Here is a 17,038-nt window from a genome sequence, read left to right on the forward strand (position 1 = left end):
ATTAGGCATCCACAACTTTTAGACCATATACGCATATTTAGCAAATTCAATTTTAGTTTATAGTGTCACTTCTCTACTTTCTAATTTCCTCCTTTTTAAAATTCAACAAAGAGAATAAATAATTTAACAGTTGATTTGCAATTCATTACAATTCCTGTAATCATAACTCATCTAATATTTAATAGTTTGATGAACGTTTTCTCCTTCCTTTCACAGTATACAAATTTTAGTTTCTTTTATACATTCCGGAGTTTAGTTTGACGTCCACATTTTTGTTTAGGGGCCAGCTGAAGAACGACTCCGGGTGCGGGATTTTCTCGCTGTATTGAAGACCCATTGGTGGCCATCAGTTGTTTTCTGCTCTTTGGTCGGGTTGTTGTATCTCTGACACATTCCCCATTTCCATACTCAATTTTAGGTATCTTTGAAATAATTCCATATTTCATTTTTATATACATGTATAAAATGTCAGTTTTGGTATTACATATTGATAATAGAAAAGAAAGGATATGGGGGTATCCACCCATGGCACAAATCAGTACAGTAATAACACAAAAAGACACAACACTTTTATTGCTGGTCTTTATCTCAAATTCACAGTATGGACTTCATGAGGGAGACGAGAACTCTCGCCTCAATGCAAGTCTAGGACGACCCTTAGCAGCGTTTTAAGCGGATTTTTTTTGCTACGGAAATCATAAGCTGCATTTATCCTTGATCACATGCTTTTATTTCAATCAAATTTTTAAAATTAATACAGTACAATTTATCTACATTTTATCATCATCATAAAAGACGTCAGGAAAATATTTGGTGAAATCATGCATTTAATTAAAAAAAATTTAACATATTAATCAAGTTTTCTCATGTTTAATTCCAGTTAGGGTGAGCCGTAAACTTTTATTTAGATTTTGTTTTATTTGAAATATAGATGTTTCCCGAACATCCTGATGCCTATAGTTGTAACAATGTAAATAGTAATGATGGCTGGAGAAGTGCTACTCCACAGGAAACCAAACCATTCTGTATGGAATACAACAAATCTCCTGTAGAAGTCAGTGTTAATACGTACCCAGTAGCCACTATAGAAGTCGACCAAGTCCCTAGTATCTTCAATATATCACCATGTGCTCCAGTTTACAAGTAAGTGTTATTTACACAAAGTCATGCCCATGTTATGGAATTGGTATAAAGGAATTGATTTCTCAATTTTCAAGCCTTTCCCCTTTTTTTAGTTGAAGACATTTTCGATTAGTCTACGGAACACTAACCCCCAAATTTTTTAAATGCATGTTCCTTCGGTTTGCTTGATAAATTTTTCATATATTTCTGTAAGCGAACTTTAGTTACTATTCAATAACCATAGGATAATTATTTGATATTATAACACATTCCCACAGTTTTAAACACAGACCCTTCAACACGTGGATATAGTGAATATAGTGACTCGTCAATGCGCGGAAGTGGATAGGCGTCTTTGCGAGTAATTGCACTTAATTTCCTGTAGTCCACACAGAAGCGCATGGCGCCATCTTCAAAGCTTCGGAGTAGTTTGGAATAATTCGAAATATTCAGTAATTTATAAATAAAACATTAATTCAGTCGTATTTAAAAACTTCCACATATTTCCATTAAACAAGATACCGAAAACTTAATTGGTATCTTTTTGACAAATAACTCAAAGATGATAAAAAAATTCAAAATCAACCATTGACCAAACTAAACTTTTTACAAATCGGCGTGTCGACATATATCTTAGAAATTGTTGAATTCTAACTGCAAATAATTTCAGTTCAATTTTATACTTTTTATGAAATGATACATATTTTAAGCTAGAAATAAAATACCAGTAACATTTTTTTTTCTCCATTGCATAAAAAAAAAAACGTCATAGGGAATTGCAAAATAATTTTAATTAGTAATAAGTTTTCTCCAAAGACGATAATAACCATATACACATAGACTGCGATAGAAATAAATCATAATTATGGATATGGAGTTAACCATTGTATTTCGTGTGTTACGTACCGATTAATAGATATCGTAAAATATCAGCTACGAGTCACTATTTGAAGCTTTTTGTCGAGTGAGCGTAGGCTATATATTGTGTCGAGCAGCTGATTTTTTTATTATGAATATACAAATAAAACAAAAAACAATTTTGTAAAACAAGATATTTTTTTCGGCAAAATCATTTCTTTTCGTTGAAGTATATAGGATACAAATACTTCACGCAATTTTCAATAAAGCCAAATTTCAGGAAGATAATCTTATGGTCCGTTTTCTAATTTATAGATGTTTGGGACTTGATTCGACGAAAAACCAAACTACACTTTTTAAAAATCTAAAATAAACGTAGGCGTAAAAAACGTCAAAATAGGTGCAATTTGGGTACCCTTACGTTACACTTATTATATATATAAGTTTTTATTGCGTAAAGAATCGCCGTTATATGAAGTTTGTTCTTTAATATCTTTTATAAATCTCTTCTATTTACATTATCATGAATTATGTGAACACAGTTTTAATACTGCCTTACTGTTAAATAATAATATTATATTCAAAAAAGAAAAAAAATATGTAGACGTTACAAAAGTTTTAGATTGGTTGTTTAATGTCCAGTGACAAATATATCATCATTATTCAGGACGATAACAAAGAAAGATCGGTTCTATTAGGTAACTCAGATCAATCAACGTTCGATAAAGGACCTTCTGGACAATTTTGATATGTGGCATAGTGCAGAAATTTTGACTTGCAGTAGTCCATTAGGAATTTTAGAAAGATATTTTCTGTATAAATAAGTATACGACGCAAAAAGGCGTTCTGAGGTGACAGTAGTTGTCAAACATCAAACTTGTGTCAACATTGTTTAAATCAAACATCATATCATCTTTCATATACTATGGTTAGTTTGTTAAATAAATAACAATGTTATACAAAGGTGTCAAAGTTTATATGCTTAATATAAACAGTAAGATGGGTCTACTACATTCATTTGATGTTTGTTTTTTACTAATTCGTATTTTAATTAACACGAAAGTGACCATCATTATATTTTAAACTTGTTTGATTTGTGTCTAGTTACTGTCATTTTTCGGTGATAATAAAATAAACTTCAATGACTATGTAAAGAAATGAGTCTTGATTTCCTTTATTTATAACTTGTTAATATGTGTTTCTGACTTGTTTAATAACAGACTCAGTACATGGTATTGATTGGAACTTTTAATGGTAAGACAGTAATTTTTGCACATATAAGACTATATATTTTATAAATTCGTTTACAATCAAATAATCTATAGGAAAACAACCACTGTTCAAATAATTCTGTCTTAGGAACATGTAGTTAATTTTATTTAAATAACTAAAAGCGATTTTATTTTAAAACTATGAAAATGTTTGTGTTAAAAGCCGTTTGGTTTAAAAAATATATATCCCAATTGCATCTGATAACTGTTTTCCATTAAAAAAAGTTATTATATTGAACGCAATAACCTTTTGATGCTTAATGTCTTTCTTGACAACACATCTGTGATGCTGATAGTCATATGGGAACCAACAGTATTCCTTTTCTGGTCTACCTTTTTACAGGAGTCTCTCAGGAAAAACAAAATAAGCAACTATTGTCCATTAACATCACATTCCGCTAAACAGATGATTTCCTTTCACTTGAAAATTTTCAAACTTTACCAGGAACGCTCAACGCCGAATGATCTAAAGCCAAGAATATATCAGAACCGAAATAGTCTAAACAGAGCTAATGGTCAAAATAACAGAAATTTGTCTTGTCTTGAGTAACACAACGTGTATCACTTCTAGAGCAGGAATTATCTACATCCTCTTTTATAATTGGGGTTGTGTTACCCATGGTTAAAACTTCTGGTAAGTGTTTGGGACTGTTTTGAATGCCCTTTCTTAGTTTTATTTCATGGTAATATCTTTTTTTCTTGGACATTTTATGATTTTTTAATCATCTCTTTTGTATTTTTCTGCCTCTTTTTTCACAAGTCATTAATTTATCAGATAACGATGAAGTTTAATTTGAGGTTTGTCCTCTACAAATTTCCTTTATTCATTGAATTCCTAGCATTAAGGTTACTAACAAAATAGATATTTAAAGATACCCCTTTCAATACGCATTCATTATATTTTTAATATAACAACATTGACTTTCATTCTTAATTTACTTTTCTAAAAATCTGTATGTAAATCCAACGTGACAGTATTTAACCGATGTTCAAAATTCATAAATCCATTAAAAAAAATCACATCAGGACTAAACAAAACAACACAACAATGACCACAGAATGTGTCCATGTGAATAAACGGCAAGGTGTTCAATTTTGTCCCCTTTTATAAAGGGACATTACTCGAGAACGATGACAATAAGCATTGCGTATAAGTTTTATAACATTTGATTGTGGCAAACTAATTTAAAAGTTTAAGAAAGAAAACCAAATTCGGGATGTATGTACATACGGACGGGCGCACATGGGTAAAACTTTATGCGGGAAATCTAACAGGATTTGAAAAGATTTGACTGTTTATTTAGGGGTCAATATTATAAAATTAATATCTCTTTGAAGCGAAGTTAAACATAATTATCATAGATATATGATCTCTCAATGAATAAATTGAATTATAAGTTTTTTTTCTTTTCAGAGATTATTCCGTACTAAAGGAGAAATCGCCTCAAGATATCGCCGATGCTTTGCTGTCACTAAAACACACAGTTGTATGCCCATCCTACTCGGGTCGAATGTCACCTTCTGTGCATATTAATCAATGTTCACCAACACCAAACAGTTTTCAGCATCCTCAACATGTTTCATATATGAGCCCTGGTAATCAGTATCGTCAAAACATGTACTCGCCACCGCCAGGGCCTCAATATGGTGTGTTTCAATATCCAGGAGAAAGTTTTCAAAATCAGGCCAATGTATTTCCATCAATGAGTGTTAATGTTTCGATGAGTATGAATGTTGGAGTTCCTCACGGGATACCAAATAACCAATACAATGTACAACAACAGTGGCAAGGCAATCAACAGACATCTCCTGGAAAATATGTTCCTCAATATCAGCAGCCTCAATATGGTATGGGTCCAGTGTCACCTCAATACAACAGTTTACAAAATCATTCCTATCCTCAACCGTATTCATTTACTTCAGAAGTAAGACATATTCCAAGTTCAGACTCAAAGAACTTCCTCTACCGATCAGGTGATTCATGCAAAGCATCACGATTTTGTGCCGTGTCTCACTGGAAGAGGTTGAAATTAACCAGCAATCATCTCAGTGCAGTAAATTTACAAGCGGATTCAAATAAAGTTAATTTGTGTAGAATTTGCGGTAAGACTTATGCCAGACCAAGTACTTTGAAAACACATCTACGAACTCACTCTGGGGAGAAACCGTATAAATGTTCAACTTGCAGCAAGTCATTTTCACAAGCTGCTAACCTAACAGCACATGTACGAACACATAGCGGAGAAAAACCTTTCAGGTGTCCAATGTGTGATCGGAGATTTTCCCAGAGTTCATCCGTAACAACACACATGCGCACTCATTCTGGTGAACGACCGTACCGGTGTCGCTTGTGTAAGAAAGCATTTTCTGATAGCTCAACGTTAACAAAGCATTTAAGAATTCATAGCGGAGAAAAACCATACCAATGTAAACTTTGCCTTTTAAGATTTTCACAATCTGGTAATCTGAATCGTCATATGAGAGTACACGCTAATTCATCGTAATCTAGCGCCGATAACCTTGGTTACTAAACAGGAATATGTTTTACTTCATCGAAAGACTGAAAATACATTATCGACAAATGAAGGTTTGACACATTCCCCATTTCCATTCTCAATTTTAGTTATTTAAAGTTGTATAAATGATATAAATGATATATGTTCGTTTTACTTTTTTTAAATGTTGAATTATTCAAAAGCCGTAGGGTTTTCTACGAAAGAAATTGATTGCCTGAGTAGTAATTGGCACACTCTTTTTCCGAACAACCAATGGTTCTATGTCGCTGCTTTTGAACTTTTTGTCCTCGAAGATATCTTCATCCCAGTAGTCAGCATTTTTTCCCGTTCATTAAATATATGTTCAATTTTAGCAAATTTGTTAGATTATTCCAATCACTAAAGATTTTCCACGTCAGGATTGCCGCAGCCGTTTTGGCACAACATTTTTTGAAATTTGGTTGTAAATGCTTTTCAACTTATTCGACGACCAGTTTAAAAAAGGCTTTATATTGTGTCGAGCAGCTGATTCTTTTAATATGAATATACAAACAATCAGTCTTGTAATTGAAATTTGTCAAATGTCGCTCGCTGAAATATATTGGACTCAATACTTTAACAAATTTTCAATGAATCTCAATTTCAGGAAGATTATCTCATGATCCGATAATCTCATTTATAGAAAGTTTGGACTCTATCCGACGAAAAACTAACATTTTATAAATATTATGCACGAACTGCAGTTTTCGACAATATGAAATCACAAATAATCTTGATCATCTGAAATATACTATTCTCTTACTCTTATCATTTTATTTAGCTTTTATTGTTTGACTGTTATTACCAGGCCAGCATACTTAGTTCCTAAATTCCCCCGAATCATCCCAAGCAGATCAACCTCCTTCATAACAATTGGCTATCCGGAATGGTAAACTTTGAAAGAATATGTTGTAAGATTGCAGTTGTTCCTACTTTTGTTATGGTTTTAAATTAAAACAACAATTACTGACGGGCACTTATACATAAGGTTAGACTTAGGTTGGTCCCCTCCGTAAAACATTCAGTATGCCTTCGGAATATACAAATATTGTCAAGAATTTCAATAACGGCCGGGAAACAGACTAGGTTAGACTAGACTATGTGGTATGAGTACTCAACCCGGTTTTGATCATATATAAAGTCATATTACCCACATATTGCACCGAGTACCCATATTGAACCAATTTAGCAAAAACAGCAGCGGAAATCTTACAAGTTTTCGTAGAGACTGAAAAATTTGTATTTTTTATGATTTGACCATATGCATGTCAGTCAGCATAGTTCAATATATTTGAATATACACGAAACGTTCACAGTATATATTAACAAATGGAGTATTCACTGGAATCGAGTTTGATCACGTAGAAAGTCACAGTAACCAAATTACACTTTATACCAAATATGGTACCCATTTAGCAAAAATAGCAGAGGAAATCTTTCTTAGAGTTCCAGGATTGCAGCAGCCGTTTTGGCACAATATTTTAGAAATTTGGTTGTAAATGCTTTTCAACTTAATAAAATGAACTGTTTTGATTTGACCGCCACTGCTGAGTCAGAATAAGATATCATCTGTTTCAACCGAGTGACCCGACAAGTAAAAAAAATCCGGTCAAATGTTTTGAAGAGAAAATACATATATGTTATTTAGATTTTCTGCAAGTTGATATTTCAAGCTTTCAACCTCGATCCTCATTGAATGTGAACTAATTCGGTAAATGAACAAAGCGAACTATAAAAAAAAAGTTCTATTGTGTCTATCTTTTTTATGTACTTACTTAGGTTTTCCGATTGAAACCGGAACACATATCGTTGGTAAGGGAAAAATTGTCTGTCACGACCTTCGCTGGTCATCATCAATTTAAAGAATAGCCAATTGGAATTTTACAATTTTGTACACACTGCATGGTAGGTAACTTAATCAAAACATTCACAAATTCATATTACACTTCATTAAAATTTTACAATTATGTATCTACATGTTCGAAATAAATAACAATATGTCACCATAAGATATGTTCTGCTCTCACGCCACAAAACCGCAAAAGGGATAACGATACGACTAAACAAGATGCTATCAGTTTCGGCAAAAACTAAACTTTGTCTCGTCGTCCGTTTTCTTTTGGTCATGATGCTATATATTTTCCTTTGATTTATGATTGTTAACTTTTATCTTCGTCTCTTCGTCCGTCTGTCCGTCCAAAAAACTTTGAGTTAAAAAATTTCGTCAGAGTTTTTCCTGACTTTATTATGTTATTGTAATTTTTTTTTCTTTCAATTTTGCGAATGTGTTTTGTCTATATGCCTGTTTGTGCTCCATTGTAACATATCGTCGCGGGGCTTCCAAAATGTTGTATATGACTTTTTTTGCAAAAAATACTTTTTCACACCAACCGGCTTGTAGGGAGGAAATCTCTGATATTCCAAAATATCACACATTCAGACCAATTAAACCAATTAAAATAAGACATGTGAAAAAATAGCCAATCTGAATGATTTGAAAAGTTTGGTTCCAAAATGTAGTATGTTAGCTTGTAAATAGTTGTAAAATGACTTTGTGAATAAAAAAACTGGTAGATTTCTCCAGTTATGTGAAAATAAGGTTAGATTTTATATCATAGAATAGTTCCAAGTTTTTATTTCACAGCCATATACAAAAATGTTCAAGTTCACAAACATCATTTTGGAAGCGTATATTTTAAACAAAATTTCAAAATTTTCAAAGCCTGTTTAAGAGAATCTTTTTTTGAAAAATTTGCCACATTTTTGAAAGCTCAGCAACGATATTTGTTTGTTTTTATAGTGATTAAGATTATAACAAAATGTTGACTACTGTACTCCTAGTTTTGACATTTTTATTTATTATGTCTGTTTGTTTAGTTCAAACATAGTCGTCAATATAATGGAATTTGATGCGACTGTAATACAAGTGAGAAGTTTAGCTGATTATAAAACCAGGGTTAAAACACCAATTTCTACACAAGAACATGCCTGTACCAAGTAAGGAATATGACAGTTGTTATCCATTCGTTTGATGTGTTTGTCCTTTTGATTTTGCCATTTGATTAGGTACTTTCCGTTTAGAATTTTCATTGGAGTTCAGTTTTTTTTTGTGATTTTACATTTGAATGTGTTACAAATTAACAGTTGCTTTAGCTGGCTCAAAATTGTAATTTGATAAATTGACAATTTTGAGGTATATATCCAAAAAAGAGACGTAGAAATCCAAATACAAAGTAATTTATTTTGGTTAACAATGGTCTTTTTTGCATTTTCAAAACGAGCGTAAAAGAGAGACAACAGATCGCAAAAGGATATTCAAAACTTATAAATAAAACAGTCAATTCCATGGCAAAAAACACAACATAAATAAATCAACAAAAAACATTCAAATGAACATAGAACACAACATAGATAACTAAAGACTGAGCAACACGAATCCCATGATTTTGATTTTATTGCGCCAATGGTTGAAAAAGGGTGAAGAATATAGAAAAGTTGTACGATAAACAAATCTCTATGGTTTCATTAAGATTATGTTGACCCTGAGATAATACAGGAGGGATTCGGAAAAACTTATTCTATCAACCACATATCGAACAATTTGGAATATGGTAGGATTAACTTTCATGTAAAAACAAACTTTTAGCAAATATTGATATAAAAAGTGAAATCGTTTTCCTTACCTTGAATATAAAATTGGTAAACTTAACGGATACTATTAATAAATGAGCAGGAGATTAAGCAATGTATTATTCTGTTTTCTCTTCCATTTGACGACCATGCAGTAATAATAACATATATGTATGCATTATATAAAAATAAAAAAATGTGTAGTGATTGCCAATCTCTCCTCTATGTGTTTGATTCCTTTCATAACACACATTTAATACCGCTGCCAGTAGACTACTAGTTTTTGGAGATATTATCAGCTACTGACAAATTTATAACCTACCTGTCTAAAATTCATCGTTGATAAATAAAGTTATTTTAAAAGAACTAGTGTTCAAGCAAAGTTGACATTAGATTACATTAACAATTCTTCTTATGTTCCTGATAGTCACAAAGCTCGTCACATATTCATGTTCTTTCTTATATAGGCTTGAATTTAAACATGTTGATTGAATGTTCATTAAGAAGCGACTTGAATACATACAATTTAAAAGTCACTTCTCTTGTATTTTTCCTTATTTTATATCATTGCAAGACACATTTTCTGTACAAAAATCATTAATCTAAAGACCAATCAGTTACATATACCAAATAGATATTTCCAACATGACTTGATGATCTGAAATATCTCACATACATATAATGTAAAATTCTACATTTTAATTATTTTCAAATTGAGATCCTGACAAACGGGAGATAACCTTATTTGACTCATGTTTCATTGACAACACGCAGTGGTAAAGACGATAACACAAAAAGAAAAATCAAAGTGAAAGTGAAAAAGTCGAAGCATTAAATAGTTTTCAAAAACACACCGATTTCCAGTTATATTTAAACGACAATCGTACATTTTATAGATATTATGTCTTTAAAATATGTTCTTTGAAATATACATGCAAATACATTAGGACTTGTTTTCATAATTATAGAGGTAAATGAGTTAGAAGAGAAATGATTTAGAGGCTTGTCAATGAAAATTCTTTGCTGAATATGAATATGAAATGTTTTGAAAATATTTTGAAAATAGCATAAACATGCAAAATATAAGGGTTTAACCAGCCCCTATTTTCGGAGTGCTTAGCATATTATACTTTCCGAAAATGTACCTATTTTCCACAAATAATTTCTCTAGCATGTCGGTCTGATAATTGTCACGAGATCTTTCTACATAGCAATATGTCTTTGTGTGGATGTAATGATTTCATAATTATGTCTGTTCAGATTTATACATTAAAGTAAAGTAATCTTATAAAGTAGCTGCTTTAAATGCTTACATTGGAATAGGGTCTTTACTTATAGTAATTTAAATTCCAAAGTGTTAACTTTTGCTGTAAAAGAGGGACGAAAGATACCAAAGGGACAGTCAAACTCATAAATCTAAAACAAACTGACAACGCCATGGCTAAAAATGAAAAAGACAAACAGAAAAACAATAGTACACATGACACAACATAGAAAACTAAAGAATAAACAATACGAACCCCACCAAAAACTAGGGGTGAACTAATCGAATGTGTCGATAATTCGCCACTGATGAGTCTTTTAAAGATGAAACGCTCACCTTACATATCTTTGATGAGTTTTAACAACAACAGATTCAATGTCAATTCTCTCGGATGTTTCGTCCTCGAAGATATCTCCAGGCCAGTACTCACCAATTTGTTCTTTTAATCTTTTTTTCTCTCCAATTTATCATTTTCTACATAGGAAAATGCCTGTACCAAGTCAGGAATCTGACAGTTGTTGTCCATTTGTTTGATGTGCTTGAGCTTTTCATTTTGCTCTTTGATAATAGACTTTCCGATTTGAACTTTCCCCGGAGTTAAGTAATTTTGTGACTTTGCTTTTTTTGTTATTCATTCGTTTTATGTATTTGAGCTTCTGATTTTGCAATTTCATTAGGGACTTTCCGTTTTGAATTTTTCTCGGAGTTCAGTTTTTTTGTGATTTACATTTGAATATCATACAAATTAACAGTTCCTTCAGTAATTTGAAAAATTGACAATTTTGAAGTATGTATCCATAAAAAAGGGGGTAGCAATCTAAAACCAAATTTTAGATACAAACTAATTTATTTTGGATAACAATGGTCTTTTTTGTAACTTCACAAACAAGTTTAAAAGAAAACAAACGATCCCTAAAGCCTCGGTCACACCTTACCGGATAGCACGAACGGACACCTAACGGATGAAAATAAAAGTTGTCCGTTAACAAAATTGTTATCCGTTGGGAGTCCGTTGATGTACTGACCGAATAAAACGGACGTGTAACGGATGCATAACGGACACACACCGGATATGCAACGTACGAGAAACGGAAACGTACCGGACAGAACGGATGTCGAACGTACATCCAACGGACGAGTACCGCATAAAACGGACACCTAACTGAAGCGTACCGGATAAAACGGATGAACAAGATATACGGAAAAATTAAAGGCAACAATAATAATACATGTAAATCGCATAAATATTCAAAATGTTTCTGTGTAACTGTATTTGGTTTGTTCTTAAATATGCCGACAAAGGGCAGTGTCTAGCCTTAATAAGAGCTGCTTGATTGTGAAGACGTGCCCTTACTCTGAGATCGATTATGAATAATAAGAATTCATGAACCTTAAGAAATCTGACATACCAATAATTGGCATTTCTGACGCGAAATTTCCAATTGGCATTTATCCTTTTCCAATCCGTTCATCATTCGTTTTATCCGTTATATGTCCGGTAGAAGTCCGTTTCTCATTCGTTCAACATCCGTTTTATCCGTTAAACGTCCGTTAGAAGTCCGTTGGTGAATTTTTCTTCCAGACCTCCAACGGATGTATAACGGACACGTAACGGATACAAAACGGAAACGAAACGGACGAGTACCGTACAAAACGGACGCCTAACGGACGTTCAACGAACATTTGATCCGTTGGACGTCCGTTCAAAGTTTTGAACATGCTCAAAATTTTCCACCGGACAGAACGGACGTCGACGGATAAAACGTACGCTTAACGGACATGCAACGGATATGGACGGACGTCTAACGGATCAGAACGGACGTCTTACGGACATGAACGGATTGAAAAAAAAGTTATCCGTTAGGCTTCCGTCCGAGCTATCCGGTAAGGTGTGACCGAGGCTATAAGGATATTCAAATTCATAAGTAAAAAGAACCAAAACAAACTGACAATGCCATGGCAATAAAAAAAAAGTTATAAAAAAACCTACGAAAATACAATCAACAGTACATAGAACACAACATATACAAAATAAAGACTGTCAACACGAAACCCATCAAAAGCCGGGTGTATCGCGGGTGCTCCGGAACGGACAGCAGATCATGCTCAAGATGTTGCATCCGCCATTTAATTACAACCCCACTTCACATTACTACAAATTGTGAATAATTGCAATGTTGTGACCACAAGCCACTTAGAGCCCTTAATATAATTTTGATTTTTCGCCAATTGTTGAAACGGTTAAGAATATCACGAAGTATTTCGTTATACAAATCTCTTTGGTTTTTATAACAATAAGATAACGCTGACCTTGAGATAATATTAGAGGGATTTGAAAATACATATATGTTATCAAATACATTTCGGACAATTTGGAATATGGAAGGTTTCACTTTCATACAAAAACAAAAGACAATATTTGTTTTTGGCATTATAACTGTAATCGTTTTTCCTACCTGAATTATAATAAACAGCTGCGCCATGAGCGCATGATACGCCCGACGTCTTGTGTGGAAGTTTTATGCAATAAGCATAAATAGTTTCTGAGAAAGTTTTAAGCAATAACCATATATTGTTTTTGGGACACGGCGGGACATGTGTAACCCCCAACCCTGTTTTTTATTTTTACAAAAAACTAAATATCACTAAAATAAAATTTTGAATCAAAACCAAAAAGTATACAGATCTTTAGATTAATATAACAAAAAGTAAAGTTTTAAGCAATAATCATAAATTATTTTTGAGATACGGCGCGACATGTAAAAAAAACCTCCCCTGTTTAACAAAATACTCAATAACTCCAAAATAAAGTTTTGAATCATCACCAAAAAGTATACAGATCTTTAGATTAATATAACAAAGAAGTGTGTAAAGTTTTAAGCAATAATCATAAATTGTTTTTGAGATACGGCACAACATGTAAAAGTAACCCTCCCCCTTTTTTACAAAATACTCAATAACTCAAAAATGAAATTTTGCATCATCACTTAAAAGTATACAGATCTTCAGATTAATATAACAAAGACATGTGTAAAGTTTTAAGCAATAATCATAAATCGTTTTTGAGATATGGTGCGACATGTAAAAAACCCCTTCCCCTTTTTTACAAAATACTCAATAACTCAAAAACAAAATTTTGAATCATCACCAAAAAGTATACAGATATTAAGATTAATATAACTAAGAAGTGTTTAAAGTTTTAAGCCATAATCAAGAATCGTTTTTGAGATACGGTGCGACATGTGAAAAAAAACACACCCCTGTTTTAGTTACAAAGTGCCGTAACTCAAAAAGTTTTAATCTTATGTTCACCAAAAAGAATACAGATCATTTGACCATCATAAGAAACAACTATGTAAAGTTTCATGAAATTTGGATAAGTCGTTCTCAAGTTACGGTGCGACATGTTTACGCCGGACAGACAGGCGAACGGACAGACAGACAGACGGACGGACGGACGGACGGACACCGGACATTTGTATACCAAAATACGTCCCGTCAAAATTTTGACGGGCGTATAAAAATGGATAATCATAACGGATAAAATTAATAAATGATCTAGAGAAAGAGCAATTTATTTTTTTCCTTTTTCTTTTCATTTGAAGATAATGCAGTTATAATATGCATGTATGTATCATATCAAAATAAGAACTTGTGGTAAGATTGCCAATGAGACAACTCTTCACTATGTGTTTAATTCCTTTCATAACACAAATGTGATATCGCTGCCAGTGGACTACTATAGTCCTTGAAGATACAATCAGCTCAATGTTTCGATACTGACAACATAACCTATTTGTCTTACATTCAGCGAGATTTTAAAAGACCTCATGTTCAAGCCAATTTGGCATTAGGTGGATTTGACAATTCTATTTATGTTCCTGTTAGTCGCAAATCTCCTTACGTTGTCAAGTTCTTTCTTATACAGACTTGAATTTAAGAATTTAAACATACTGATAGAATGTTCCTGTAGAAGTGCCATGGTTAAACACTATTTAGAAAGTGCCATTTCTCCTTTTCATTTCTTTATTCTTCTTCATTGCTAGACAAATTTTCTGTATAATACATTAATCTTTAAAAGCAATAAGTTACTTATACCAAATTGATATGCCTAATATGTTGTTGCTGTGCATGTGTTGATATTGTGTCATGGAAGTATACCCTATATTCTTTGTTTTTCTATTGAATTCACTAAATTATCTAACAAACAGATAATGTAAATAGTTCCATTTTAATCATTTCCAATTTGAGATTCAGACAAACGGGAGATAACCTAATTTAACTTATATTCCTTTGCCAATACGCAGTGGGAAAGTCGAAAACACAATATAAAATCAGAGTGAAAAAGTCGCAAAAACAATAGTTTTTGGTAACCACAACAGTTATTGGTTATTTCTAAACCACAATCTTACATTTTATAGAAATTATGCCTTCATAAATTCTTTGTTGAATATGGACATAAAATATTTAAAAAAAATTAACATGCGAAATATAACGGCCTTTCCAGTCAGCAATTTTCGAAGGGCTTAGCATATCATACTTTCTTAAAATGTACCTATTTTCCACAACAGGTTTTCTAGTATGTCGGTCTGATTATTAGCACGAGAACTTTAAGCATAGACATACTGTCTTTGTGTGGATATAATGATTTCATAGTTGGCACAACTTTTTTTGGAAATTGAGTCCTCAATGCTCTTCATTTTTGTTTAGCTTTATAACTATTTTGATCTGAGCGTCACTGATGATTCTTATGTAGACGAAACGCGCGTCTGGCGTATTACATTATAATTCTGGTACTTTTGATAACTTTTAGTAAAATTTAAGATCAGACGACTATTATTGTATCAAAATAATCTAAGACAACGAACAGTTGTCACTAGTAGGTTGAGACACCGATATAACTTATCGCCCAACCAACTCGTGATGATGAACGTAAAACTTACAAATTGTCGGTTTTAGACGGTTTTTTCCTAACTCTGTTTCTGTTCAGATTATGTTTAAGGGATACACTCTTGTTTGTGTATCAATATCGAAGGAAAATATAAAAAATATGAAGCACCTTGATACTCTTAATCTCAAGTTTACTTTAATAAATGGGATACAAGCACTCTATAGGCTTTTTGCCAATTCCCGTAATTGACCCTGCAATCAGAGATTCCTATTTAAATTGTCTCCCTTAAGAGGGACATTGGATTTTATTTATAATCAAGTCCTATATATACCAATCTAAGTTATTTTTACTGGCTGTTTGAGTTTTGAAAACACCAATTCATCGTGTTACATGAGCTAGAAAATCGGGAAAAAATATCAACCAAGTCGATTGATATGCAGCAGAAATATACATTTGTGAGTAAAAGGTATAATAGAATCAAAATCAAAAGCTCAAACGCATCGAACGAATGGATAACAAATGTCATAGTAACATATTTTCCCTATAAGTATATGTCATAGTAACATATTTTCCCTATAAGTATTAAAAATTAGACAATAGACCTTTGCGTGTATATTTTAAATAACAGGTAAATCATATTTTATTTCAAAATGTATGATTGTTGCTTACAATAACCACACATTTGCTCAGTATGGTTACAAATTCTTAGATTTTGTCACCCTTATAATTTGAAGAGCTACTTTTCTATCTTGATCGCTTCACAAATGCTTTGAATGTCAAGTAACCTTTCCCGGTCGTCTATATTTAACGATACTTTTTGTAACCATGAACTAAAACCCAACACATTAATTTTTAATAAAGTACTATTTAATAGTTTTCTTAATCTTGGAGAAGTATATGACAGAAATTCTCCTTTGTTAACTTTATCTTTTGCCTTTGCCTTTGCCCTTGTCTTTGCGTTTGCCTTTGCCTTCGTCTTCGTCTTTGCTTTTTGCCTAGAATAGATTTAAACATAAGAAATAGAAGTGCAGACAATCAAGAGAGTTTACATACACTTGAATAAATCATATCTTTGAAATTTTAAACATGTGATTGTTTCATACGAAGAAGATTGCAGGGTACAATAGATAACATAAGGAAATTAATTAGATTGAAGATGCTCGTTTTATATATATTAAATATATTAAATTGGTTTCTTCTAATAATATAAACGGTACCAATTTTCTGCACCCATTGCGAATTTCGACACTACATGTCTTTTCAGTGACACTCGAGGTCATCTCATAATAAAAATGCTATAAATTCATACCAGGCATTGCATTGGCTTATCAAAGGCTCATATTTTAAAAGAAGTTCACGTTTATATTACCATATTATATTAACCTTATTTGTTTTTGAACAAGTAAATTATCAAATAAAAGTTACATTTAATTAACAAATTATGAAGATAAAAATATTATTTTCGTTT

At 32.3% G+C, this 17,038-nt stretch overlaps 2 protein-coding genes across 2 annotated transcripts in view; one reads left to right on the forward strand and one right to left on the reverse strand.

Annotated features, from left to right (window-relative positions):
- The first annotated feature begins 945 nt into the window (after nt 1-945).
- Nucleotides 946-5,847, forward strand: LOC139518408 (protein glass-like). Its single transcript, XM_071309952.1, has 2 exons — nt 946-1,143; nt 4,666-5,847. The coding sequence occupies exons 1-2, from the start codon at nt 1,028-1,030 to the stop codon at nt 5,753-5,755; spliced, it is 1,206 nt and encodes a 401-aa protein (XP_071166053.1). The 5' UTR covers nt 946-1,027; the 3' UTR covers nt 5,756-5,847.
- A 10,541-nt stretch (nt 5,848-16,388) lies between these two features.
- LOC139521309 (uncharacterized) overlaps nt 16,389-17,038 on the reverse strand; it is a 39,069-nt gene continuing 38,419 nt past the window's right edge. Inside the window, exon 15 of the mRNA XM_071314787.1 lies at nt 16,389-16,565. Coding sequence (XP_071170888.1) covers nt 16,494-16,565 — 72 coding nt within the window. The 3' untranslated portion in view covers nt 16,389-16,493. The remainder of the gene's footprint in view (nt 16,566-17,038) is intronic.

Source organism: Mytilus edulis, chromosome 4 (genome assembly GCF_963676685.1).
Source record: "Mytilus edulis chromosome 4, xbMytEdul2.2, whole genome shotgun sequence".
Taxonomy (NCBI): Eukaryota; Metazoa; Mollusca; class Bivalvia; order Mytilida; family Mytilidae; genus Mytilus; species Mytilus edulis.

Coding starts and splice junctions, on each gene's coding strand:
- LOC139518408 (XM_071309952.1), top strand. CDS start 1,028: ATGGAATACAACAAATCTCCTGTAGAAGTCAGTGTTAATACGTACCCA. Junction 1,144..4,665: donor CCATGTGCTCCAGTTTACAA/GTAAGTGTTATT, acceptor TTTTCTTTTCAG/AGATTATTCCGTACTAAAGG.